The sequence below is a fragment of the Podarcis tiliguerta genome, assembly GCF_965153285.1.
Source record: "Podarcis tiliguerta genome assembly, chromosome: 1".
NCBI lineage: Eukaryota > Metazoa > Chordata > Lepidosauria > Squamata > Lacertidae > Podarcis > Podarcis tiliguerta.
In genome coordinates, this window is record NC_139534.1 from 65,343,025 (window position 1) to 65,368,056 (window position 25,032).

The following is a 25,032-nucleotide window of genomic DNA, read 5'->3' on the forward strand; positions in this document are numbered from 1 at the left end:
TATCATTTCGATAAATCATTTTAACAAGCTTAAGAAAGGTTTGATAGCCATCATGGAATAGGAAGGGGGACAGAAGAATTATGTAAAAGGGGATCGAGAACTAACTTGCACCCTCCCCACAACCAGCCCAATTTTATTTTCATACTTTACAAAACAAAATGGATACAGTCATGCTGATAAAAATAGTTTCATGGCGATGGAAAAGCAAACACTATTCTCTCTCTAAAAGGGCCTTATTCAAACCATAATAGAAAGGTCTGTGCTGTAGGCAGTCCAATACTTTGCACTGTAACCATAAGGCTTACTTTGCTTAAAGGCAGATTTGATCTGTAGTTATGTACCACTGGATTTAACAAACATCATTTTATAGTTGCTTTTTGAATTTTTCTTAGCTTGAGGATCTTCAGCATCGCTGTGCTTTTCAGTAGATTCTGTAGCCTCTTCTTGCTCAGACTCAGAATCACTTTCCGAGTCCTCTGAGCTTTCTGGCTCCAGAGAGTCTCTTGTATCCTCTGGCTCTCCCTTGTCTTCTTCAAACTAAAAGAAAAATTCAGATTACAGAAAATGCAAAAACTTCCCGTCCCTTTTTTTAAAAGTCATACTGAAAAATGGATGTTTCAACGTAACAAACAAAGCCCATGTAAAATCATCTTAATGAGTTTTGCATCTTGGCTGAGTCCTGGAAGAAGAAGAAGAAGAAGAGTTTGGATTTGATATCCCGCCTTTCACTCCCTTTAAGGAGTCTCAAAGCGGCTAACATTCTCCTTTCCCTTCCTCCCCCACAACAAACACTCTGTGAGGTGAGTGGGGCTGAGAGACTGTGACTGGTCCAAGGTCACCCAGCAGCTGCATGTGGAGGAGCGGAGACGCGAACCCGGTTACCCAGATTACGTGACTACCGCTCTTAACCACTACACCACACTGGCTCTTTCCCACCTGGCCTGGGAGGTGTGGGCCCTGATTTGACTCCAGCTACAAAAGCTGAGGCTGATGAGCAGCATTTCTATTCGTTGTAAGCCACCTTGAGCAGGGTTCAAACTATGGAAAGGCAGCATACAAATAAAATGATGGATGTATCATTAAGGAAACAAAGCAGCCATGTTGAGGCCCCTTCATATAGCAAAATTTTGAAGTACGCGACAGCGCAATATACACGCACTCAGAATCCCATGTAAGCAGGTAGAGGGTTACAGCCTCGTTTCACCAGAGATAAGCCCATAGCCATGCAAAACCAGGCATTTGCTCTAAGCTAGGGATGGCCAACTTCTGCATTTTGGAAGCCACCAGACTTAACACATGCAATGTTTTGTTGCGTAACCTAACTAAATAGTGATCAATCAAGCTTCACGATGAAGTTATGGAACAGGCAAGAGCGCCAGAGCAAATGGGAGAATGTGCATTTTGGCATGGCGAAGACATTACAAACAAAACCCAAAGAAAGCGTGGCAAAATGTTGAAAACCATTCTCTCCTGCCTTGCGAGTAAAACTTTGGGGGAAACCTTTTACCACAAGAAGGTAAGAATTTGGCACAGCTCCAAAGGTCAAATAAAGTATTGAGGGTTGATTTCAGTTAGCCGTCCCTGCTCTAAGCTGTATCTTCTTATGAATTCAAGGCAGAAGCAAGGGAATGTTGTGGTGATGCTAAATTATAATGCCTCTTCGTGAATGTGGGAAAACCTCCAGCCCTCCAAGAACTACAATTCCAGTGGGCAAAGTTTACAGACTGCAGCAGCTGACTACACTGGCCCACTGGCTAAAATACAGCAGTTGTAAAGTGTGGCCTGAGGAATGGATAGGCTTGTGTATGTGCCATGCGACAGTTTGACATACTTAAGCAGCATGCACTGTACAAAACTGTGCTTCTGTTGTGTTCTCTGTGTGTTTGGCTTCTAGAGAAACACAACTTCTTGAGTCACTATTTCAAGTTAAACATGATTACCTCACTGAAGCCGAGACCACAATGCCGCCGGTTCCTTCCTGACATGGTGCTATCCATGCTTTGCTGGAACTGAGTTTCTAGCTCATCATTCATCTTCTTGTCTTCTTCCCCTATATGTTCATACACGTTGGTTACCATCCAGTCAAACTAACAAACAAACATCTAATTACAACACAAAAGCAGGAGCGTAAGGCCTTTTAGAGTCAGAATACTTCATGCGAATCACCATGCCTTGCTAGTGCTTCATTATAGACATGTACTAAAACAAAGGGACAGAACAGCTTCAAAAGCCTTGAAAGCAATTGTCCTAGGGAAAGCTTTGCTCCCACCAATGGCAGAAGATGCGTAATCCCAATTGAAAATTGCTAATGAAATCTGAAGTGAACCAAAACAGCACAGCTAATTAATTTAAACCATGAAGCTTATTTGATGGCAAGACAAAAACATTATCCAGAAGCAGAAGCTCCAGACATTTGTTGGTAAAGCATGATTTGTTCATGGCATGCCTGTGTCCAGTAAGTAAGAGACAATGTATGCCTTAGGCCAATGGGTTGCACATTGTGGGGTGCTCCTGCTCTCATTCAGCTTGCCAAAGAGCCAGTGTGGTTTTAGTGGCCTGGGAGATGGTTTTGAGTTCAAATCCTTGCTTTATGAAGCTTAGTGGGTAGCCTTGACAAAGCTGCTATTCAGCCAAAAAAAAGGGACTTCCTGAAAAACAGTCACACTTCATTAAAAGATACATAAATTTACTTCCACTTAATTTAGACTGACCTGTTCTAAAATGAGAAGTTGATCTGTGGTCTCCAATAACAAGGCGGCCAGTATGCTCTTTCTAAAAGAAAATAAAGCTATTATTTGAGAACAATTGCTGTCTCTTGAAGCAAATCACAACAATGAATTCTGCAGCACTTTGCAGGTTTTTATGCTCCATGGGTCACCTTGCCATAGACATTATTTGTAAGTATCATAAAATTATTGTGCCAGCTTTCAGAGAGTTACATTCTGTTAATGCCCAGCATTAACTTCATCATATTTTTAAAATCAGCTTTTTGTTTGTTTCATATCAATGTTCTAGCATGCAGATTTCATATGTCCAAACTGATAAAATGAAACAACCAGATGCTGTAAGTAATTATGGAGGAAATCAAGAATAAAAGCAAAAATAAAAATAATCAGAGATTCAAATATGGAAGTCCAACATAGAACCAGTTTCATACTATATGAGGAGTACAAGTATCATAAAACACATTTTTCTTCTTGATGACATTAGCTTCCATTCTATCATCTATGAAGCACTTGGATGTTTGCTGTGAAACTGCTGCATCAGCCTACCTCTACAGAGCCCAGTTACCTAATAACATAACGAGCTCTGCTGGATGAGACTAAAGGCCCATCCAGCAGGACCACAAGCAGGACCAGAGTGAAACAGCACTCTCCCCATATTGTCTCAAGCATCTTACTTGAAAAACTATTCAGCTGTAATCTTGACTGGCTGCTGCATTAAGATTTATTCTGTTCATCCTTCAGAGTATCAGTTAACAATCATACTAGCAAAATATTTGTTCCCCTATGTTCACTGAAACATAGTAACTTGCTTGTTTAAACAATAATAAAATTGAACAGCATTATTCCCAATACATGAGAGTGCCACAGCTCAACTATTTTTTTCCTTTCAGAGAGCAGCTATAGATAATGCATGCCTTACAATAACATCAAGATGAATGGATTGTCACCCCTTGTATGCTTATCAAAATGAGTGAAGTAAACCAAGCATGATCAGTGAAAGAATAAGTTTAGAAGGTTCTTCTATACAAGTTTCCTCTGTGGCCCAATGAACTGTTTAGATGGAAGATAAAGCCTCACCTTTGCAGCACCCATAAGTCTCAAGAACTTTTGCTTTCTTTCTTCATTACCCAGGTCTGCTGCCTCCCAGCTGCTAGATCCAAGCTGCAAGACAGAAGGTGGCCTGTGGTCACGTTAAAAAGAAAGATAAGTCGATTGCATGCATACATTTTCAATTACTTTATCATACATTCTGAACATAATGTACAGCTTTTGTTTTAGGGGTACAGCCATGATCATTCAAGTTCAGAGTCACACACTTGTTAATGGGGATCGTTAAACCCCAATCAGCAAAGCTACTACCCACAAGGCAACAGCTTCTTGAAGGCACCTATTAATGGCTAGTAGCAAACTACAGCCCTAGAAGCAGGTTGTGGAGGCTGTGGAAATGACCAGCTCCTTTCAAGGGAAGTGGAAAATTTATAGCTGCGTTTAAACAAGATCAGGAAGACTTTTTTTTTAAAAAGGAGGCTAAAAATGCAAAGCTTATTTAACCACCTGTAAAGTAAGCATGATTTCCATGAAAGCCCAGTTAAGTAGTAGCTAGCACTATCTGAAAATACATGTTGACAATCTGAAAAGTGGGGTGAATTAATCGTTGCAGTTTACTGGTTACTGGGATTATCAGGGATCAGTAACACATTTTCAATTAACTGAAAGAATATGCCTATTTTCCACCTTGTCACTGTTTGGATGTGATCAGCTCCTTCAGAAACCTACCATATGAGGCTGCAGCACTTATAGCACAGCCAAACACACCAGCAAATGGAAGCAAGCTATCACCCTCTCTACCAAAATTCTCTTTTGAGAAAAGTGAACCATAGAATTAAAAGCTGCTTCAGACATCATAGAATTAATCAAAAGTTGCCCACAATGTACAAGTGCTGCATTGCATTGAATTTGACTGTCCTGCTTTTATCCTATCATTAATCAAGTCCTCCATAATGAACTCAGAAATAAAGGCAGCTATTTGGCTAATAGAAGTGCCTTGCAGGTGGTATCCCAGTAAATCCCATGTCCCCTTTCATGTCTGCAGATACATTTGTTGTGAATTTTATTAAGCTATTTAACTCCCTGTAGGCTTTAGATATCAATACTTTTTTGTACTCCCATCAATTCCCACACAAGTGGCTTGGATGATTATAATATAAAGCATTGTTCTTGCTTTCAACTCACTTTTAGGCATTGGGGAACTTTCTGTTTTCACATGTTTGTGTTATATAGGTAATGTTTTATAGCATATGTGAGCATACAATGTTTTATTTTGTTGTCCCCATGGAACTTTGCTAACTCAATCAGGCACATTCAAAGTTGTTTCACATATGATTTAGTTGGGTCTCATTTCACCACCACACCTTGGCCATGTTTATGTGGACGGAAGGTTAGCATTCCAATCATTCCTACATTTCCTACCTAACATCATTCTTAGTGCTCAGATACACATTTTACTTTATTTTGGTTGCTCTACCCACTTCTGAGCAGTAGCTGGGACAGGATCCACAACTGATGTACACAAACACAGAGAACCAAGGGACTTTAGGGTCGCTTTGGTTTTACAGGCGCCCTTTAAAAAGTATGGTTGGCCCACCTGCGTGTGCAATAAAGTTCTCTAGCTATTTCCCCTAGATCGCTTGACATTAAATATCTAGTTAAATATTCACACGTGAATAACACACACAGGCCCGATGCACGCCTCCTCCTCCCCGCCTCCAGACGAGGCTGCTACACGTGTTAGAGCTTTTCTGCATGCCAAACCAGGGCCTAAACGTCTATGAAAGCGCGCCTTTCGCCTCAGGGTTGCTTAGGACATGCCATTCCCCCAAAACTAAGGCGGGGGACTACAATATGCACAAGCCCAACATGGAGAAAGGGGGGACGGGGCTTGCGGGAACAAGGGCCACCGAGCAAGTCAGTCACAGTGTCCCTTCTCTCTGCCAAGCCGCAAGGAGAACTTCCCCGCACTTGGGGCACAGGAGACGTCGCCGCGTGGCAAACTGCGCGGCGAAAGGGGCCACAGCTGGACGAAAGAATCCTGACCTCCCGGCCCACTTTGCAACTCTCCTCGGGGCAAGGAGCGAGCAAGGGCCCCGCAGATGAGCGGCGGGACAGGAAGAAGCCCCTTCCCCCTCCCCCCGCCGCCTCCCCTCCCCCCGCTCCCCAACCCCACTTCCTCCCCCAGCCGCCCTTATTCACATCGGGGGAGGCCGCTCGCTTCACTCCGTGGCCGCGCTCAGGCTGGGACTCCCTGGCGGCGCTCATCTTGCAGCCGCCGCGATCAGCAGCCCGCCCCGAGGGCCACTTCCCGGCCCTGCTCGCTCGCAGCCCGAGCTTCGGCGGCCCCAATCGCGGCTTCCTATTCCTCCGCCTCCGCCTCCTCGCAGGGCTTCCCACGGCGCAAGCGCGCGAGGCAGAGAAAGAACTCCCGCTTAGGTCAGGCGGCGGGTCTTTCTTTCTCCCTCCCCGTCTGTCTCCCCCCCCCCGCGCTTTCCCCTTCTTGGGAGTTGTAGTTTTTATCCTTCTAACCACTTGCTGCTATGCTATGCGAACTCTCGGAAAGGAACTCCAAATCCCACAAGCCTCTGCGACATATCTGCGCGCTTTCTCCGTCTCTCGCTCGCTCGCTCCTCCCCTCGCTGGTGATTGGCTGTCGGCGAGATGGGCGGGGAAAGGAAACAATTTGATCGGTGGTTGGTCGCGTCTGTAGATTCTGTGTTTCCCCCCTCATTCATGCTTCCTCCGGTGTTGAGGATGTTTCTTTTTGCATTTTGCTCTCCTTCTCTCTCCCTCCCCATCAAAAAAGAGGGTAGCTTACTGAGCACGGATTCAACTGATAACATTCTCCTCTGCCACAAATTTTATGGGTTAGGCTAGAATTCCCTCTTGAGAAAATGTAAGGCAGCAGTCCTGTGCACATTTACCTTTGTTAGTAAGCGCCATTGAACACAGTGGGGGTTACTTTTGAGTAAACATGCAGAGGCGTCCACGGAACATTATCTCAAAATCAGTCCTAAACGCTTGATGTGGCAGTAAATCCCGTTAATTTCCGTGGCATATTTTGAAACGGCATGGCTTGATTTTTGTGTGGTCTAGTCTTACCAATTTTGTGCAAAAGTAATAAGGACTGCCTGTTGCTGAAATAATAGCTGTAAAAGGTTCTGGGGTGAGCCCAGGACCAGAATACAGCATGGCCCAGGAGATGCGGCTTGCTGCTGGGAAGTGGGAAGGACTTGCTTCTTATTTAAAGTATAAATACTGTACAGTATTCCGCCTTTTCCAAAAAGTTCAAGGTGAATAATAAAATTAGGGGAGGGTACAAATACAGTGAAAATAACAAGAAAAATTATAAATATAGTAACATTCTGAAGACAGGAAAAGAACTAGCAGATAAAACAAAAGCAGCAAGTAAATAATAAATAATAATTAAATTTTATTTATATCCCACCCTCCCCAGCCGAAGCTGGGCTCAGAGCGGCTAACAACGGTAAAATCAAACAGGCTACAATTAAGCCACTAAAAAGATTCAGAAATTCACTTTGTAAACTCTTATCTTTCTCAGAGCTGTTTTTGAAAAAGAAATCAAGTAGTCAGATTTAATATAACTTTCAATTATTGGTATGGAATCCGTAGCCCTCCATCAGCCCCAGCCAGCATGGCCAAAGGTCAGAGATGTCCAGCAACATGGAGAGCCACAGGTTTCTCACGCTGTCCCATCTGAGTGAACACTGAAGGAAGGAGAAAGTTTATATACATTGTTGGAGCAGATAAAAAGTCTCCATTTTTTCCACTGTAGCTCAGGCAGTAATGGCATACCATCAGTGTAGTTTACGGAATTGTAGTTATTACCAAGCAATCATATCAATTCTGTCAATCGCAGTAGGAGAGCATTTTAACTCAAAATGCAACAGAATGTGGATTGTTACATTTTAGATTTATTTTCAAGCCAGAGTACCTCTAGAGTGATGACTCTCTATAGCCTTGAGCTTAAACAAATATGGTGCATATGCTGTGACACTTTGGTTATGGCTTATAATTTCTGAGCATTTGTTTGTGTATGTCAGACTCTGCCCATATATGAGTGGACCTCGCAGCAAAGCTGGGGCCCAAATCCAAAATAAGTTGGGGGAAATGGAGTTGCTCTCCAAGTCCATTGTGGGGCAGCTTATTTTTTTTGGGGGGGGCAGCTTATTTTATTATTCTTTTTGTGTGTGAACACACACCCCCCCCACTTTGTGCCACAACACTTGTCCCATACCTGATGAATAAAATAATACCCGAGTGTCCATTCCTGCACATGTGCGATGAATAAATTTTGGAAGAGACATGTTTTCTCTAAAAATATGTACATGGCCCACCCTACCATGAAAGTGAGGCAGCTGCCTCAGGTGACATGCTGAGCATGGGAAGCAGCAAAAAGAGAATAGACGTGTGTGGGATTTCAGGTGTGGCAGAATACTCCATTGCCGCTGCTTAAAATTCAGCTGCCAGTATGGTTAGTTTCTGTACAGTACAGTACTTGGAATTAGGGAGTGGTCACATCTTGTCCTACACCTCAGGCAACAAAATGTCTTGGGGACCATGCAGTAGGCCTGCACCAAGGAGCTGTGATTGGTCTCAGGTCCCTAATTTTTGTCATATATATATATTATTTATATAAAATACTAATGGCAGCTGTGAAAAGAGGAGTGATTCGGATCAGGACTGGAGAAAGGAGTTAACCCTTCCCTTCATTCCCTTGCTTACAGGTGTGCTCATATGCTCTCCCTAGAAGATTACCAATACCAGGGGTTCAGCACAACCCCTCCAGAGAGAGCCAACATGCAGCACAGTTACTCCCCTGTCATTTGTCATAAACAAACCTTCCCTGAGTGTAACCTGCATTGCAGCTGAGGAAAGTCCTTTTTGCATCCAGGATGGAGAGAGCTCACCCTTCAGTCTAGGTAAGCTGCCTTAAAGCAGAGCCTGCTTCAGCTTTCCTGTATCTAATAATGTTAAAAACTTGAGAATTTTCTGCAGTTTATTTTATTAGAAGCTTTTGTTCTTGGGATTTGGAGTTGAGGGAAAGGAGCCTGCACATATGCTCAAACACACTAATTTCTTGATTGTTACTTCAGTGCTCCAGATGTTGGCTGAGCCCTGATAAGCTCTGGCTCATAGTCCTTGGCTAGAGTACTTGAGAGATTGAAAGCCATTTCAAAATTTTCTCTTATGCTATTTTAAATAGAAATAGTGATGGGCCCCTACATTTTCACTACTGTACTGAAAGAAAAATCAAAATGGTGACCTTGGTCTAGAGTTCACTGACTGACTGCAGTATTTGTGTACTCGTTTTCAAACATAGCAGTTCTCAAAGCAATTAACAGTAACAGTAATAGATTTATAAGAGGATGGTATTTACCATATGGTTTTAAACACAAGCTTTTATTTATTTATCACAATTTCTGTATACTGCTATTCACACAAAAAATCAAAGAAGTTTACAACAAACATATTACATATATTACATATATAATAAAAACCATACAGAAATTTTAAATCAGTGTTGCAGACAGATATTTTATTAATTGCCTGTGTATGTTTGCCATCATAAAAAGAATACAGAAGGCATGTAACAATTAAAACAGTAGCTACCTTCAGTTAGAAATTGAAGGCAGGAAAATGGTTCCTCAGTCCCACCTCATTATCAACTGCTGGTTGTTGGAGATTACATTGCTTCATGGGAAGGATAGCCCTGAGCAGAGAAATTTGGAGACTACCGCTCTCTGTTTAATCATATAAGTGATATATGGATATTATATAACAAGGATCTTCTTATTTCACCAGGCATATTAAGATAGTTTTATGCTTTTAGGATGAATATTAATTGTTCTAATTCTCTGCATGCTTTTGTTAAAAAATGCACATGCTTAGATTTCCTGAATATTGAGTGGTATTTGAATATCTGAAATAAATAAATCTGGCTTGAAATAATACATTGTACCTTTTTAATTGGGTTATGCTACACATATTAGTGACATGGCAGTAATGAAGAAAGATTCACTTCACTGCAAATGGCACTGAAACGAGGAGGATGCAAATAGGAATTTAGCTGTACATCCACTGTGAGGTGATAACTCTACTTCTGGTTTCGGCCTAATTTAAATATCCTAGATAGGACTTTAAGGACTATTGCCTACTTCCTCTTAAGCCTGCCTTGGCATTAAAATCAGCTTTGGGGTCCCTGTTCCAAGTGCCATCCCACAATAGTCTGATGAACAAGAAATGGGTTTTCTGTGGTAATGCCGTAGCCTTGGAATACTCTGTCAGTTGAGATCTGTGAGGGCCCCTCTTTGAGCGTTTTACTCCATAAACAGGAGCCTTTTATTTTAGTGGGCTTTTTTTACTGTCTGATGTTAATGTGATTTTATTATGTTGCTGTATTATCTGTTTTATATTATTTAGTGCTGTGATTATTGTTTATTTGCTGTAAGTCACTGAGCGTATCAATGGAAGAGCAGAATAGAAAAAATATTGTTATTGCTATTATCACTTGTAATAGTCAATGAGAGTGACCATGTGAAAGTTCCCACCTGTTCTTACTTTTGTTTTATTATGAAACAAAAAGAGTGTGTACCATAAAGAGCACCAGTCTGAGGAAAACTGCCTTGGCTGTTAACATTTAAAGGTCCTTTTAAGGCTCAAGAACATAAAGAACAGACATATTCTCATTCTGAAATGGCTTTCATACTTTTGAAACCATTATAAAAACCTTTCTTTAAAATGCTCCCCCATTTTTACAAAACGGTTTTGAACACATCAGTGTGAAGATTGCTGCTTTCACAAATCTTGATTTCTGTGCTAGCCAAACTACTTTTTATTGACAGAGGAAATAAGAAAGGATTGCTATTTTGCTTTCGTTTATACTGTACTGGGGAATGGCAACAATAAAAAAGTTAGGAAAGATTTATCTTTGCAAAGTGGAGTTCACAGCCCTTATGAAAATGGTTGAACATCTCATGCTTCTTCTTTTTGCTTCTTCTTTCTTTACATGCCCACACTGGGCTGGTTCACACATGCATGTTCAACACTTGATGGCTACAGCATCAAGTAATCACTTGCACATGTGAGCAAACAAACATACAGTGGTACCTCGGTTTACGAACTTAATCCGTTCCGGAAGTCTGTTCTTAAACCGAAACCGTTCTTAATTTCCCTTATGAGGCATCCTGTTGCTGGTGCCCTTCCACTGTTCGGCTTCCATTCTTAGACCGAGGTAAAGTTCTCAAACCGGGAAACTACTTCCAGTTTTGCGGAGTTCATAAACTGAATAGTTTGTAAACAGGGCTGTTCTTAAACCGAGGTACCATTGTAGATCAAATATCACAGAGAAAGCTTCCATATGATTTGGTCTCACAATGCTTTTCAAAGGAATCACTTCAAGAATCCAACTGTTGGTCATCAAGGCCTGGTTCACAGGTGCACATTCAACAGTTGATGACTACAGCATTCAGTGATGGAACCATCTCATTGTCTGTATAGGTCAAATCCTGGTTCACACCAAGAGGCTCTTTTAAAGTGCTCTCAAGAACAGAAGTGACTGCTGCCAAGCAGAAATCAATGTAGAAATCCAGTATTTTTATGAATCGTAGGACTTGGCTATACAGTGGACCCTCAGGTTACATCACCTTCGGGTAACATAAACTTCGGGTTGCGAGCGTGGCAACCCTGGAAGTGTGTTTGCGCTCTGCACGCCTCGCGTATGCACAGAAGCACTCTACAGCACCACATGCATGTGCAGAACAGGCACCTCCGGTTACAAAATCTTCAAGATACGGCCGGGCCTCCGGAACGGATCCCATTCGTAACCGGAGGTACCACTGTATTAGCCATGTTACAATGCAATGACTGCGTTATAATCAGTCGTCAACAGGTTCACCACACCTATCAGCCAATCATCCATTCCCACCACCCTTCTGAGTAATGCCCCTCCCTACCCTCTCACTATATATAAGGGTCTGGTGACTTTTGTTTCAGTGTATCTGAAGAAGTGTGCATGCACATGAATGCTCATACCAATAACAAACTTAGTTGGTCTCTAAGGTGTTACTGGAAGGATTTTTTTTTTTATTTTGTTTCGACTACGGCAGATCAAGACGGCTACTGACCTGTAATTATTAACACGTGCCACCAGATGGCGCTGTAGAGCACAAAACTTTGTCTATGCAATTTTACATAGAGTCTTTTTTACTTTTGTTATAACAATTTAATTTATGACTTATTTATAGCATTTCCCCCCTTTGTATAGAGCCAGCCTTGGATTAAATACCAGTATCTCTACCCTACTCAACTCCCAAAATAGCCCAATAGGTAGCAGCAAAGTGAAGAGTTCATGCTCTTTCTTATTTAGTGTGAAACAGTGTCTTTAAAAGCACTGTAGAACTGGAGATTCCAATCAATTCATAGAATTGTAGAGTTGGAAGAGACACTGGGGATCATCTAGTCCAACCCACTGCAATGCAGGAATATGCAGCTGTCCCATAGCTGTTCATTCCAGGAGTATTAGAACCCTATTGCAGGTTGGGCTGAAGTGGAAAGAGTACATGGATTGTTATCCATTGTTTTATCCCTACGCTACAGGGTGAACTGAATGAGTAGTATACCCTGCTGGGCAGCTCATGGTTACATCTCTACACCTGCAATGTAGCCCATTGCATTTCAGAAGGGGATTTGGATTCCCATTAAAAAAATCTCAGATAATTCTCAGGTTGCAATGATCTACTTACGTTGTCTGGCTCAGAGCTCTTCCCAGTTAAATTGAAACTGGTTTAACCAAGTACCCAATAGCAGCCTGAGTTGTATATCAACTCCCCTTAAAGGGAATCCCCTGCCCCACAATAAGACTAAGAACTAGTAATTTAAAAGAATAACGTTATTACCTGTATTCCCCACCCAACTTGCTTTGCTCTAACTGCAGAATTGTGACTTTGGTTGGTTATAACTTGCAGCCAATGAAGCAGCTGCAAACACATTACTTGGCAAAATCGTTGTCATAGCTTTGGGAACAGCAATTCCACGTGCAGCATCAGGGTACACTTTTAACTTGTTGAATCTGAAGCATAACAATATGACATGGTATTGGACACAGAAGAATAGCATTATCTAGAACTATGAAGAAGAAGATCTATGCCAAGATGGAAGGGAAGGGTCATCAGGCCACAAACGGCTCACCCTCCTCCTATTAGCTACATTTCATGCTGTGTCTCCTCTGTCTCTCTGACACATCACTGGCTCTTGTGCCTCCTATAAATCGTGGGGAGGGGGGAATTAATTATTGACTTTTTTTGCATCCTTGATAGCCTGACCCATATATTACTTCACTTCTGTGTATTCATTCTCAGTGTACACAGTTTTGTGTGCACAAAACTGTGTGTTCAGTTCTGTGATGTCAACCTGTTTTTGACAAGGTTGGCAATATGTTCGGGGTTGCCAACCTTTTTGGGGGGGGGCCTGTTGGGAATTTTGGGAGAGTGCTACAGGCATCACCCCATGCAGCTGCTTCTCTCTGCCCTCCCCTGGGCCAGTCTCTCCCCATCCCCACAACAGACAGAAAAAGCGCACACACATATCATTTGTTTTTCCAAATGGTCTGGATAAAAGTCAGATCCAGCTGACAGATCCTCTTGAATATGTATGATTTTACATGGGATCCACCCCCACTATCAAATTAAACCATACAATGGCAGATTGCACAGTAACAATTCCTACAGCACCACAAAAACATTGATCCAAGCCACAGATTCTCATGGATTTTCATGATTTTGACACAAAATTACAACAGAATTACAACAAAACCACCAACAAACCACAGAACAGATCTGTGGACACAGAGGCGACCTACGATTTGATGGTGGTTTTGAGATGATAATTTGTAAAAAAGATTTGAGAATCCACAAGGATCTATGCTTTGGGTCCATGTCTTTATGTTATTCAGTGCTAGAAAGCACTAGATCTATTATTTTTAAGGTTCAGGTAATTGAGACAATGTGATCTGTGTTTTGACTTGTGATTTGATTATACTATTTCAAGAGGACCTGTTTAGATCAGAGCTCTCCAGACTTTGGGTGACACACTTTTTAGACATGCATCATTTTGCAACACAGTAATTCAGTTTTCCTAGCAAACTGGTGATTAAACTAACACCTTTCCAGCCCCGGGAGAAGTGACACACCTATACACTGCAGCTGGCACACTAACATGTCGCAACACACAGTTTGGAAAGCTCTGGTTTAGATGGATTGAATATGTTTTCATACATGTGTACCTTCTCTTTCTCTCCCTCCCCCCATGATTCCTATGCTACCCTTCTTTCTCCCACTTGGCTGCCATGTTTTCCTCCCCACAAGCTTCCCAGATTTCCTCCCTTGTGCTCCTGCCCTCTTCATTCACCCCACTTTCTGTTTATCTACTCGGGTGTTCATTTCACCCTTGGAAACACTCCACTCACTGCCTCTTTCACCTTTAAGTGCTTTGTGGCAGATGGTGGGGTGGAATTACCATGGTTACCACCTCATGACCAAGAGGACAGTGAGTCGAAGGGAGGCCTGGGGTGCTTTTTGGGCACCAGGGGAATTCCTCAAGAGTAGCACTGTATGTACAGGCACTGTGTTTATGCCTTCAGCTGTAACTGTTCTAAAATCCAGTACAACTAGCGGAACTCCTTGTGAACCTCACAATGTGAGATATACACTCCAAAGCAGAAGGGCCTCAAGCTAGATGACAATGTTAAGAGTGGTCATTTCTCGGTGAGGTTTTCAATGGCAATCCTTGCCACCCTTTTCTAATGAAGCATGAATCCAGTTTGGCAGGAGATGCCATTTTTCTTGCAGGGAAGTCATTTGCTGCATTTTCTCAGGGTTTTGAGTTAAGCATATATTTGGCACCTGTGCTCTGTAACTGGTGTAGTGCCACATGAGAAGACACAGTGCCACTCTGGACAGATGGGGTGAGGTGCTGGCATGCCAGGGAGCCTAGTATAGGCACCGAGGGGGTTGGATTTCTCTCCAGGAATGTTGAAACATCAGCACATGTCGATCTTTGGTATCCGAGGCACACGTGTTCCTTGGCAATAATAAGGCTTCCTGCTGAATATCTTGGCATGGACCACAAGGTGGCTTTCCACACCATGGGAACACATCTAATTTCTGCCATCATTGCCCTAAGACGATAAACAGAAAAGGAACTGTATTTTGCAGATTAGACTTTTTTAAATAATAGATGAAGAGCTGTTAAAATGCCATCACAACTTTCATGGACTATGACTCTTTTATTAGTTAATGGCTGGTTCATTCTGATCAGAGAGCACTAGAAAGTGTGGCTTGGCATCCAGCAACAACAAATGTCACACTTTAAAATCTTTGTTCCGGTTTTTTTCTCCTGATTTAATTTAATTTTGTTTTATTCTTCTCTTCAAGAAATGATAGCGTGCTTTTTTTGTCTTCCCATATGAGTGTGTGTGTGCGCACACACACACGATACAAAAACAACTTCAGGGCACTGCTCTATTTTTGCTGAAGGCAATTCTGCATGGTTTATTTCCATTTATTTACTTTTTTTCCTCAGGAATTACAGTAAAGGTTTTCTATTTCATCCATTACAGCACAGTGTTTTTAACATTTGAATAGCTGCATCAATATGAATCCTTTATAAGAACCTTAAAAAACAAACTTTGCCAAGTCCCAGAATACAGAAGCTAATTCACAACCCCAGTCCTCAGCTGCCTCATGAATAAGGGAGACTGTGTGGCTGACACTTTGAAGCTGTAGCTGTTAAACCATACAGAATATTTACCTCAATAAATCATTATAAGAAACTAAGGTACAATTATACCCACAGAGAAATAAAATTCAAAACACTGATTTATGTGGTTCAGTTGCCTGTTCTCTTTTCCATCATGTTTTGAATTTTATGCATGTTTGTCATCTTTGGCTGTTTCCATGTGTCTTTTAACTAATGGGTCCTGCCTTTTTTAACGTTGCTCATTAGGGTTGTTACTTTACTTTGACATCTAGGCATGATTTGCACAGCGTACAAAGTTTTGCATCTAAAATTAACTGTACCTTAATGTATAGACCCAAAAACTAAATGGGAGAAAATGAGCTTAATTTATTTCAAGTTAAATGTGGTGCTGCTCAACTTAATTTCAGCTGAAATGCCATCTTTGTTGAGGACTTTGTTGGGGAAACTCTGAAGTTTCCAAACCATGGCAGTTTTCAATCAAAGAAACTACATTGTAATTACGTGCTCCTTTGATGTTATTTTGGAAAATGAGACAGTCCAACATTCTTATTAATTAATTCACAATATTTTTACCCCACCCTTCAATACCTAGAGCAGCTTACATAAAAATAAAAATGTTATACATACAAAACATCTAAAACAGCAGACATAAAACTACAGCACAACATAAAACAATTTCTAATCCAATAAACTAACAACAGTTTAAAATATTTTGAAAGATTCAGCAGATTTACAAGTGAAAAGATATAATATCTTGGGAAAACTGGAAGGTCTTCACTTAGTACCACATAGTAAAGTGGGTGCCAAAGAAGACTCCCAGGTGGAAGCACTGTTGCCACTCTCTTCCTGGAGGCCGCTTGCTTTACTTCTGATGTAAGGGCTATCTGGAAAAGAGGGCCAAACTAGGTGAGCACTTAACAGGTAGCAGGCAGCTACATATCTTGCTTTTCTAAACACACCAACAGTGCGAGAGCCCAGTTCTCACTGGGAAAGCAGCACACAGGGATGGAGAGGATTATCTTTTTGGTTCTCCACTAAGATCAAATTGGAGATTACCTGTGGGGCTTTGAACCTTGTGGTGGGGGGCACGGAGGGAGACTCAACTGGTGTCAACAGGGGACCTTTTCTACTAAGGTTCCTAGCCCATGGCAAGGGGCAATCTCCATTCCAGTCTAAGTGGGAGAGTAAAGAAACAAACCTCCCCTTCCTAGGTGCTGCTTTCACAAAAAGAATAAGGTATGTTATGTACTGAAGTTCTCACCCTGGGCTAGCAGGGGGATACTGTAGATAGTTTTCACTCAGGTCCGCATATGAAAATAAGGAATTGAAAGTGACATTCAGTGATTGGATAGTTACAGAAAGTTGTTACTGTTGCTTTGTAGCTGAGCTCTATATAAGCAGGTTGGCTGAACCCTTCAGTTCAGTTCTGTTCTGGCCTGTGAATAAACAAGAGCTGTCTGAAGAATTGCTGTGTTGTCTGATATGTTCACCCACAACTTAACAAGGTTCTCTTCCTATGTAATTAGCTAAGGAAAAAGAAGATGTGTTTTTAAGTAGACGTCAAGTTTATGAATTATATATATACAGTTTGTATATATCAGGGGTAGGCAACCTAAGGCGCAGGGGCCGGATGCGGCCCAATCGCCTTCTCAGTCTAGCCCACGGACAGTCCGGGAATCAGCGTGTTTGTACATGAGTAGAATGTGCGCTTTTATTTAAAATGCGTCTCTGGGTTATTTGTGGTGCATAAGAATTCATTCATTTTCCCCCTTCAAAATATAGTCTAGCCCACCACATGGTTTGAGGGACGGTGGACCGGCCCACAGCTGAAAAAGGTTGCTGACCCCTGGTATATATAATACATGCTGCAACAGATAATGTTTTGTTCAATGGACAGTCCAAAAGCTATAGTTAACTGCAAGACAGTTAACAGAGACCAGGAGGCAGGATCGCAGCAGACATTTTAAAAATACAACAACTCTGTTCACTTCCAAGCTTAATTCAAAATGCTCATACTATCTTTTAATAATTCATAAACATGTTCCATTTGTGTTTAAAGCATACAATATCCCAACACCTAAAATGGCATTGCTTCTTTTCCAGTTCTCAGTAGTTAAAGAAGGACAATTGTTCATTCTGCTCCTCTGTTCAGAGAACAGGTTAGTGAGATTCCTGTTTCTAAACTGGAAATCTCAGATAAAGGAGAAGATACAGAAAATGGACATAGACACTGGGGGACAAACAGCAAGATGGGGGGGAGCATGAAAAAGATGAGCTTTCAGTCTTAATAAGTTTTCTTTCTTCCCTTGAATTCTCTGCAGTGTTCCATTTTTCTTAGAGAAGACAAATCTGTAATACAGTAATTGTTCATTCCTAAGGACGCTTACAGACTGCCTCATTGTTCACACAAAACTTGGTTGTTACCCCACACTTCTGTCTCTTTTCTAACCACAAAATGTCTGATGAGAAAAGTGATAGAAAATTCCATTGGATAGCAGTGTGGGATAGCAACCACTAGCTGGCAATGTCATATAACCTCTGCACGAACATATCTGAATGAATGCTCAATAAATAGGAGATGTTGTATAACTTCTGTGCAAGTTTTGTGCAAAGATCAGCATGAGTGTTCCATAAATAGCTAACCTGGAATCTCCTCGGGTTACTTCCAGGGTAGGCAACTGCAATGAGTTGCCTTTGAAAAATAGTTTGAAAACTGCAGTTAGTATAAAATACAGCCTGGTGATCAATTAAGATCACCAATGAGGCTCACCTTCACCATGAAGTGATCCAACTTATGAGTATCTGCAAAAGACATGGTCTTTTCAGTGGTGCAGCCAGAATTATCGGAAACCCTTCCTGTAGAGGTCCACTAGGATCCTTTATTGTTCGTGTGAGGCATGTTTAAAAAACCTTTCTGTTTTAACAGACTGCTATTAAGTCTTTTACACCAGCTATTTTCAAATCTTTAAAATTGTTTTAGATTCTTATTCTTTGTTATGTTGTTTAGATTGCTTCATTGTAATGTTACTTCCTTTTTTAATGGCACAATCCCCTGGGCCCTTTAGGTCCATTGAATTTTGAGGATCTCCTGCTCTGTGGATGAAGGTGGGTGTTCATCCTCAGAGAGAGATGTATGGTCTTCCAAACCCTCTCTGAGCCATTTTGGAAAGCCATTTTGGTATGGTGTCAGATAACAGAAATGTGTGTGCTATCTGGCCAGATGTGCACACCCTAAATTAACTTGTTGCCCTCAAATGTGCTGTTTCATCACCACTGCTGAATTAAAACTTAACTACCCATCCAGTTGCTTTGAATACTTGGAACAGAGGTTACCTACCTCAGGCAGCAAAATTTATTCAGCCAACCATCCCATTCCATTACACCAGCAGCTCTGCCAATACAGATTCACTCTCCCTTGTCCATTTTGGATTGCTTTGTTCTTAAATATTTATTTTAATATTGGGTTTATATTTAATTTTTTAAATTTATATTGACCTATAAGGTGTGGTTTTCAAAGCCATGTCTCATAGTGTCCTGGACATTCCCTCGATGCCCAGTGGAAAGTGAGATAACGCCTTTACCACCATCTTCCATCTCTGCTCCAGTGGTAGAAGGTATAGGGTGTTCTCATTTTGCCAAGTAAGCAAAAACAGTGTGAGTTAAATGCACACTGCTTTACATTTTTTGGTCAGGCAAACCTAGTTAAAATGGTGGTACAATTGGCTCAGTAGCTCCTATTTCTGTCGGCTTCTGCACCCTGACATTTGGCCAGTTTAGCCAGCCTCTAGCACTGGCATGGATAACACATATTTTCTTGCAATGTAAGTACAAGTTTCTTTGCAACTTGGTTGCAAAGAACATCTATGCAAGAACATCTTTTATTGTGAATTCACATACCTGCAATGTCCTTCTATAGCAACATGTGTCTTTTGTGCAGCACATATATTTTAAACATATAAAAAATGCAATACATAGTTCAGCCTAATTGGGATTGGAGCAGTGAGGAACGTTGCATCCTCAGACAGATAGGAAGAAGATAAGGGAAGAGGAGCATGTCTAGAAACTGAGAGTGCTTCCAGTTTCCACTATTTTCAGGAAGGTTTCAATCACATACCTGTGAGTTCAGGTTTCACACTTATAATTGATTAGGAGGTCTTGTGCATCAAACCCACTTCCCCAAAAGATCAGACATTTTGTGATAAGAAAAAGTTATGGAGAAATGTGCTGGAAGTGTGTGATAACACTTGCTTCAATGCAGTGTCATCCAATATTCCTGTAAACATCCAGTGCAAGTAGATAAATAGGTAAATGGCAGGAAGGTAAACACTGTTTCTGTGCACTCTGGCATTTGTCATGGTGTTCCGTTCCGCCAGAAGCGGTTTGGTCATGCAGGCCACATGACCTGGAAAGCTGTTTATGGATAAACACCAGCTCCCTCAGCCTGAAGCGAGATGAGTGCCACACCCCATAGTTGCCTTTGACTGGACTTAACCATCCTGGGGTCCTTTACCTTTATCTTTATTTCTCTTCTGCTACTGCTGATGCATTTTTTCTGGTATATATGGGAATATGTTATTATCTTCTGATTCTTGTTTTTACTGCAGTCATCTTGACAAACTAAGCCCATTTCATAAAGTTCTGTTTTCACCTCCTTTTAGCATGCATCCTTTTGTGTCAAATTCTTCCTTTCTGAATTATTGACAGGTACAAATTCTATATACGGTATTTTAAACACTAGGGAAAAAAAATGCTTATAGTAGTTTTGCCATATTTCAAACTAAAAATCTGGACAGAAAAACCGGCACTGCCAACATGGGCTGCCATATGTCCAGATTTTCTTGGACATTTGACTGATTTCCACCCAGGGGTGGGTCTAACACAAGTATAACACAATTGATGGCTTAGGATTGGTGGCTGGCCAAAGTTGGCATCTTGACCTTATGAAAAGTAGAGGCTGTGGAGAGACCATCAAAAATATGCTGTCCTAAATAGTACTATTACTTTACATTTTGCCCTAAAATGACAATCCTTGTTAGATGGGGTATGTGCTACAAGAGGCCCACCCAACCTCTGCAGTTAGGCCACCAGGTCTCTGCCTCTTCACCATCACTGTCTCCATTCCTTCATTTTGCTGCTCACTCTTGTTGCCAGGACTAGGGTGCCATTTGCTTTCAGTGGCAGTAGCACACACAGAGCAGATTCAGCCCCTTGTCCCCAAGGTGGGTTAGTCTGCCTGACCCTTTTACAAGTAACACTGTAAAATCATTTAAGAAATTCCTTCCAGTAGCACCTTAGAGACCAACTAAGTTTGTTATTGGTATGAGCTTTCGTGTGCATGCACACTTCTTCAGAATCACCTATTGTAAAATCGCCTATTTATATTTTATATTTTGACTACAAAGCTGTAACTTTAAAAAGAAAGTTGTTTTCAACTTTCAGAAATACTAAGGGTGACTTTTTATACCAGGTAACTGTAGTCTAGCCACAAGTTGGGGAAAGAATAAAAATGGGTAGCATTCCTAAAGCACTTTCAAGTGTTTACAGTTGTTCAAATATATTGTTGTGTGTTGTCATCCTTACATCTAACTTAAGGTATTATCATTCCCATATTATAGATGAACAGATTGACTCTGAAACTAAGAGGGAATGGCTTGCCTGTGACAAAGGTAAGATAAAAAATTGGCATTTCTTGATTTGTATCTCAGTTTCTTGAACCTTTTCTCTGAAGTAACTCCTACTTTCCTCACTGAGATTTCCTCCCAGGTAGGTGCTCACAGGAATGCAGCCTTAGTCACTATGCTACATTTCAGAGGACAGGTTTATAACCTGTAAATTGATGTTCATGTTATGGTTCCTGAACCCAAGTGCACCACATAGGTGGAACTCCCACTCCATGTTTCAGACCACATAGGATTATTGCTCTGAAGCTCATATAACTCTTGCTAAATAGCAGCTTTCCACACTGAAGGGCCCTGGTTATAAATGAAATGTCCTTTCGAGGGGAAAAGATTGACTATGTGAATAAGGTTGATTTGGCTATCATGATTTTATGATTTTGAATTGTGCCAGTGTGTTGCATTTTAATTGACTTTTTCTTTTCTTTTCTTTTCTTTTTTTGCTGCCCTGGGAACCTTGGATGGAAGGGTAGGATATAAGTAGAACAAACAAACAAAATAAGTTAATAAAACATTAGTTTCCCCCTATAGTTTCACCTTAAGTGAATCCAATAGGTTTTGGAATTTTCTGGATCTTGCTTCCTCTCATTGAAATCTGAAATGGTATCCCTGCCTGTTCACTGCATTTTACTCCATCACACATTTTTCTTTCTTCTAGTACTTTAATAGGGAATTTAAGGCTTGCAGAGTCTGTCTCCCCCAAAAAGAACTTTCACGCAGCAATGAAAACATCAGGGGGAAAAACATTATTTTTGAGGTTTCCATATAAAACCTAAAATGAAATGGTGCCAGATATTTAACTGCAGTTTGGTAATATTCCAGTGACTACATATAGAACTGTTTACTTTGTCTAGCACTGGTGCTTGAAAATCTAGTTAATTCCTCAAAATGAATTTTAGCAAACAGGGCCATATATTGCTTTGCTAAGAATAGGTGACTTAGGCTTAAGTGAAGTGAAATGTGAATAACAGAGAACTCAATACTTGTTTCAAGAAGAAGAGATACCACTGGGGTGCATATTTGCTTGGAAACACACCCTCTGATGTAGCCCTTCTCCCTAATCCCTGATGTGTAAGAAGTGGCTGCTTGATGGTTAGAAAAACGCACTCTAGTCCTGCTCAGGGAATTTTTTTTTATTTTCCTATATTAGGTGTTACAGAGTTAAATCCTAGCATTGAAAACACCTGTAGGGGCTCAGGCCTCAGAGGAAACTGATCAGTGCCCCTACTGAGTTCTTGCGACATTTTGAACTGGAAATTAAAAACTGAAAGAGATTACTCATGTATTAGTTCCCAGCCGCACACTACTCAACACACAATTATTTTGTTTCTGCTGGAATCTTAACTGAAACTCACAATGCAGCCTCAAAGGAGTCCCCTGCTGCTGATGATTACAGAGAATCCCACTTCCTGCCACCTAAGCCCGTGCAACTCCCTCATTTTCACCACCCTGCAGAGATAAATAATGTATATTAATGTGAAAATATCAACAGCAGAATCTCTTAAATAGTGTTTGCAAAAATCAAACCTCTCTTCAAATCAAAATGATGCACATCTATTATTTTTGACCAAGGAAAGAAGAAAAACTCAAAATCTCCATGAAAAGGCTTTTGAAAAGTGTTAGATCCTCTCCTTGGAAAAAAAGTGTAAGTGGGCTATAGATGGGATATATTTCTAAGAAAGAAACAAATAAACAGCCTCAAGGCTAGACCAGAAAAGCCTCTTTAAGGATGAGGCTATAAAGAGAAAATTGGCAAGGCTGGATCTGTTTTGCTTGCTATGCCCAAGTCATTAAATTGAGTAATGTAGAAAAACAATTATTTGCATCTTAATTATCTGAAACTTCTTTATATTCCAAGGCACATTCCACAAAATCTCTGCCTGCCTGGGGTTTTTTTTTTATGCTGCAGCAACAGCAATGGAAAGTGTGCCCAACTGGACCCTGTTGCCAGAGAGAGACGACATCCCTTGCCTTTGTGGTGGCATGGATTCCTCTTCTGACTCTGCTTGCTCCTTTCCCTCATGCACTACAATGCAAGAGGATCAGCCCATAAACTGGACAGATCTTGAAATAAATAGCATTGCTACTTTTTTTTTAACGATTCACCTCATAAATTCCTAGCAAGATTTAAAGAAGTGAAAGTATACTGTTTTAACTAAGTCATTGTGGATTGAATGGAGACTTAGATTGGGATGATGCAGCTTCAAACCTTTGTCTGGCCATAAATTTCACTGGGTGGCCCACTCTCTATATCCCAGACAAGCCCACCTCACAGATAAAATTGGATAATCTTCTGGTTTGGGACCAGGGTATTTGAGGAGCCACCTTTTTCTGTCTATTGATTGCAATCATCTTCTGAGGCCCTGCCCACCAAGGCAGGTGCAGTTAGAGGGGATATATAGGACAGGGCCTTTTCAGTGGCAGTGTCCTGATTGTGGAAACTCCTCCCTAAGGACACGAGACTAGCTTCTCCTGTATTCTAGTCTGTCTTAGGCAGATGGCAGGTTTTAGGCAGTTTTTTTCCCACCAGGTTTTTACCTCCCCTGTTGCTACTTCCACAACTCCAAAAACCAGGCATTCAGTGTAGTTTATCAGATTGAATGAGAATCAGTTGTGATATAGTAGCTAAAGACTGAGGGTGAGCCTTTTGCACAATGGGTAGTCCTTAGCAAGTCACTAACTCAGCCCAGCTTACCTCGTAAGTTTGTTGTGAGGATAAAATGGGATTCCCCCCATTCATGTTGTACAGCAGGGGTGCCAATCAAAGAGGGCCCGATTTGATGAAGTGAACATGGGTGAGGGCCGACCCTAGTTGTTGACCTTTTTTTTAGAACTGAAGTTGTTGACCTTTTTTGGGGATTTTACCTTTTACCCCAGGAAGGTGGGCTTACCATGGAGTGACATGAAGCAGTCCACTCAACTACTGGATTCCAGACAGGCTGCCATTTCCCTACATCTTTGTCTTTCCCAACTAGCAGCTTCAGACCCCTCTGTAGCTGCCCAAAAGCACCTATGTATATTTCCTGACTCTGCTTCTGTCTCCTTTGCTCATTCATAGACTTCAAAGGAGCCAAAACCACTCCTTACACTACTGGGCTACCCATATTTTATTGTGTACAGGAACAATGAGATTGCAAAAGGCAATATCCATTTGGATTGCACGGTTAAGTTTTTTCTGCTGTTCCCAAAACATGGTTGAGGGAAATGTGTAGACCCAGCTGAGCTGTAGTTCTCTACAAGTATATTTCTAGGTGCTATATTATTGAGGTGGGAGGTAGAAAGCAAGGAAAGTTGTTCCCACCCAGTACCTGCAAGTACCTCCACCTGGGCTTCCTGGGGCTGAGATTGCCTTGCCTGAGCTCCTGTGTCCCTATGTGGTTTAGGGATTTTACTGCCACAGACTCTTTTGTGCCTGCCCCTGCCCCAGCTCTAGCTCTGTTGTGGTTTCATTGTGGGCTCTAATTCCAGTTATTGTCTCAGCTATCCTTCTCCATCTGTATATGGGAACAGCGATCTACATGTTTGGGGAGTTCTGATAGTGACTGAAAGGAGCATCTCCTTCTTTTGAAGGCAAGCTTATTCTCTCTTTCTCTCTGTGGGTGAAGTAGAAGCAGGGTCAGGGCCAGCTAATAGGCACTGGGGAGCCAGGGAGGAAGGCTCTTTCTTTCCATCCTCAGCTTTTGTGTGTGGAAATAATATGAGGCTGGTTCACATGTGTATCCAATATACAAATAGTGTATGAACAGTATACAGTGCTGTGTATTAGTAAGGTATATCTGCATTGAGCTAATAATATGAAACAT

At 41.4% G+C, this 25,032-nt stretch overlaps 2 protein-coding genes across 4 annotated transcripts in view; one reads left to right on the forward strand and one right to left on the reverse strand.

Annotated features, from left to right (window-relative positions):
* Nucleotides 1-6,226, reverse strand: LOC310663816 (small acidic protein). Of its 2 annotated transcripts, none has more exons than XM_083412256.1 (5): nucleotides 5,976-6,226; nucleotides 3,804-3,887; nucleotides 2,712-2,772; nucleotides 1,941-2,050; nucleotides 1-537 (listed from the first exon to the last, which is right to left on the reverse strand). In XM_083412256.1, the coding sequence occupies exons 1-5, from the start codon at nucleotides 6,039-6,041 to the stop codon at nucleotides 334-336; spliced, it is 525 nt and encodes a 174-aa protein (XP_083268382.1). In that variant the 5' UTR covers nucleotides 6,042-6,226; the 3' UTR covers nucleotides 1-333. The 2 variants fall into 2 exon arrangements, with proteins under 2 accessions (XP_083268382.1, XP_083268383.1); XM_083412257.1 differs by having other exon boundaries at nucleotides 3,804-3,906; nucleotides 5,976-6,201.
* Nucleotides 6,227-8,546: 2,320 nt separating this feature from the next.
* SOX6 (SRY-box transcription factor 6) overlaps nucleotides 8,547-25,032 on the forward strand; it is a 438,207-nt gene continuing 421,721 nt past the window's right edge. The window contains exons 1-3 of one of the 2 annotated variants that reach the window (XM_083403078.1): nucleotides 8,547-8,719; nucleotides 18,620-18,659; nucleotides 21,170-21,220. The gene's annotated coding sequence lies outside the window, so the exon portion shown is untranslated. The remainder of the gene's footprint in view (nucleotides 8,720-18,619; nucleotides 18,660-21,169; nucleotides 21,221-25,032) is intronic. The other variant, XM_083403070.1, reaches the window with a different exon arrangement.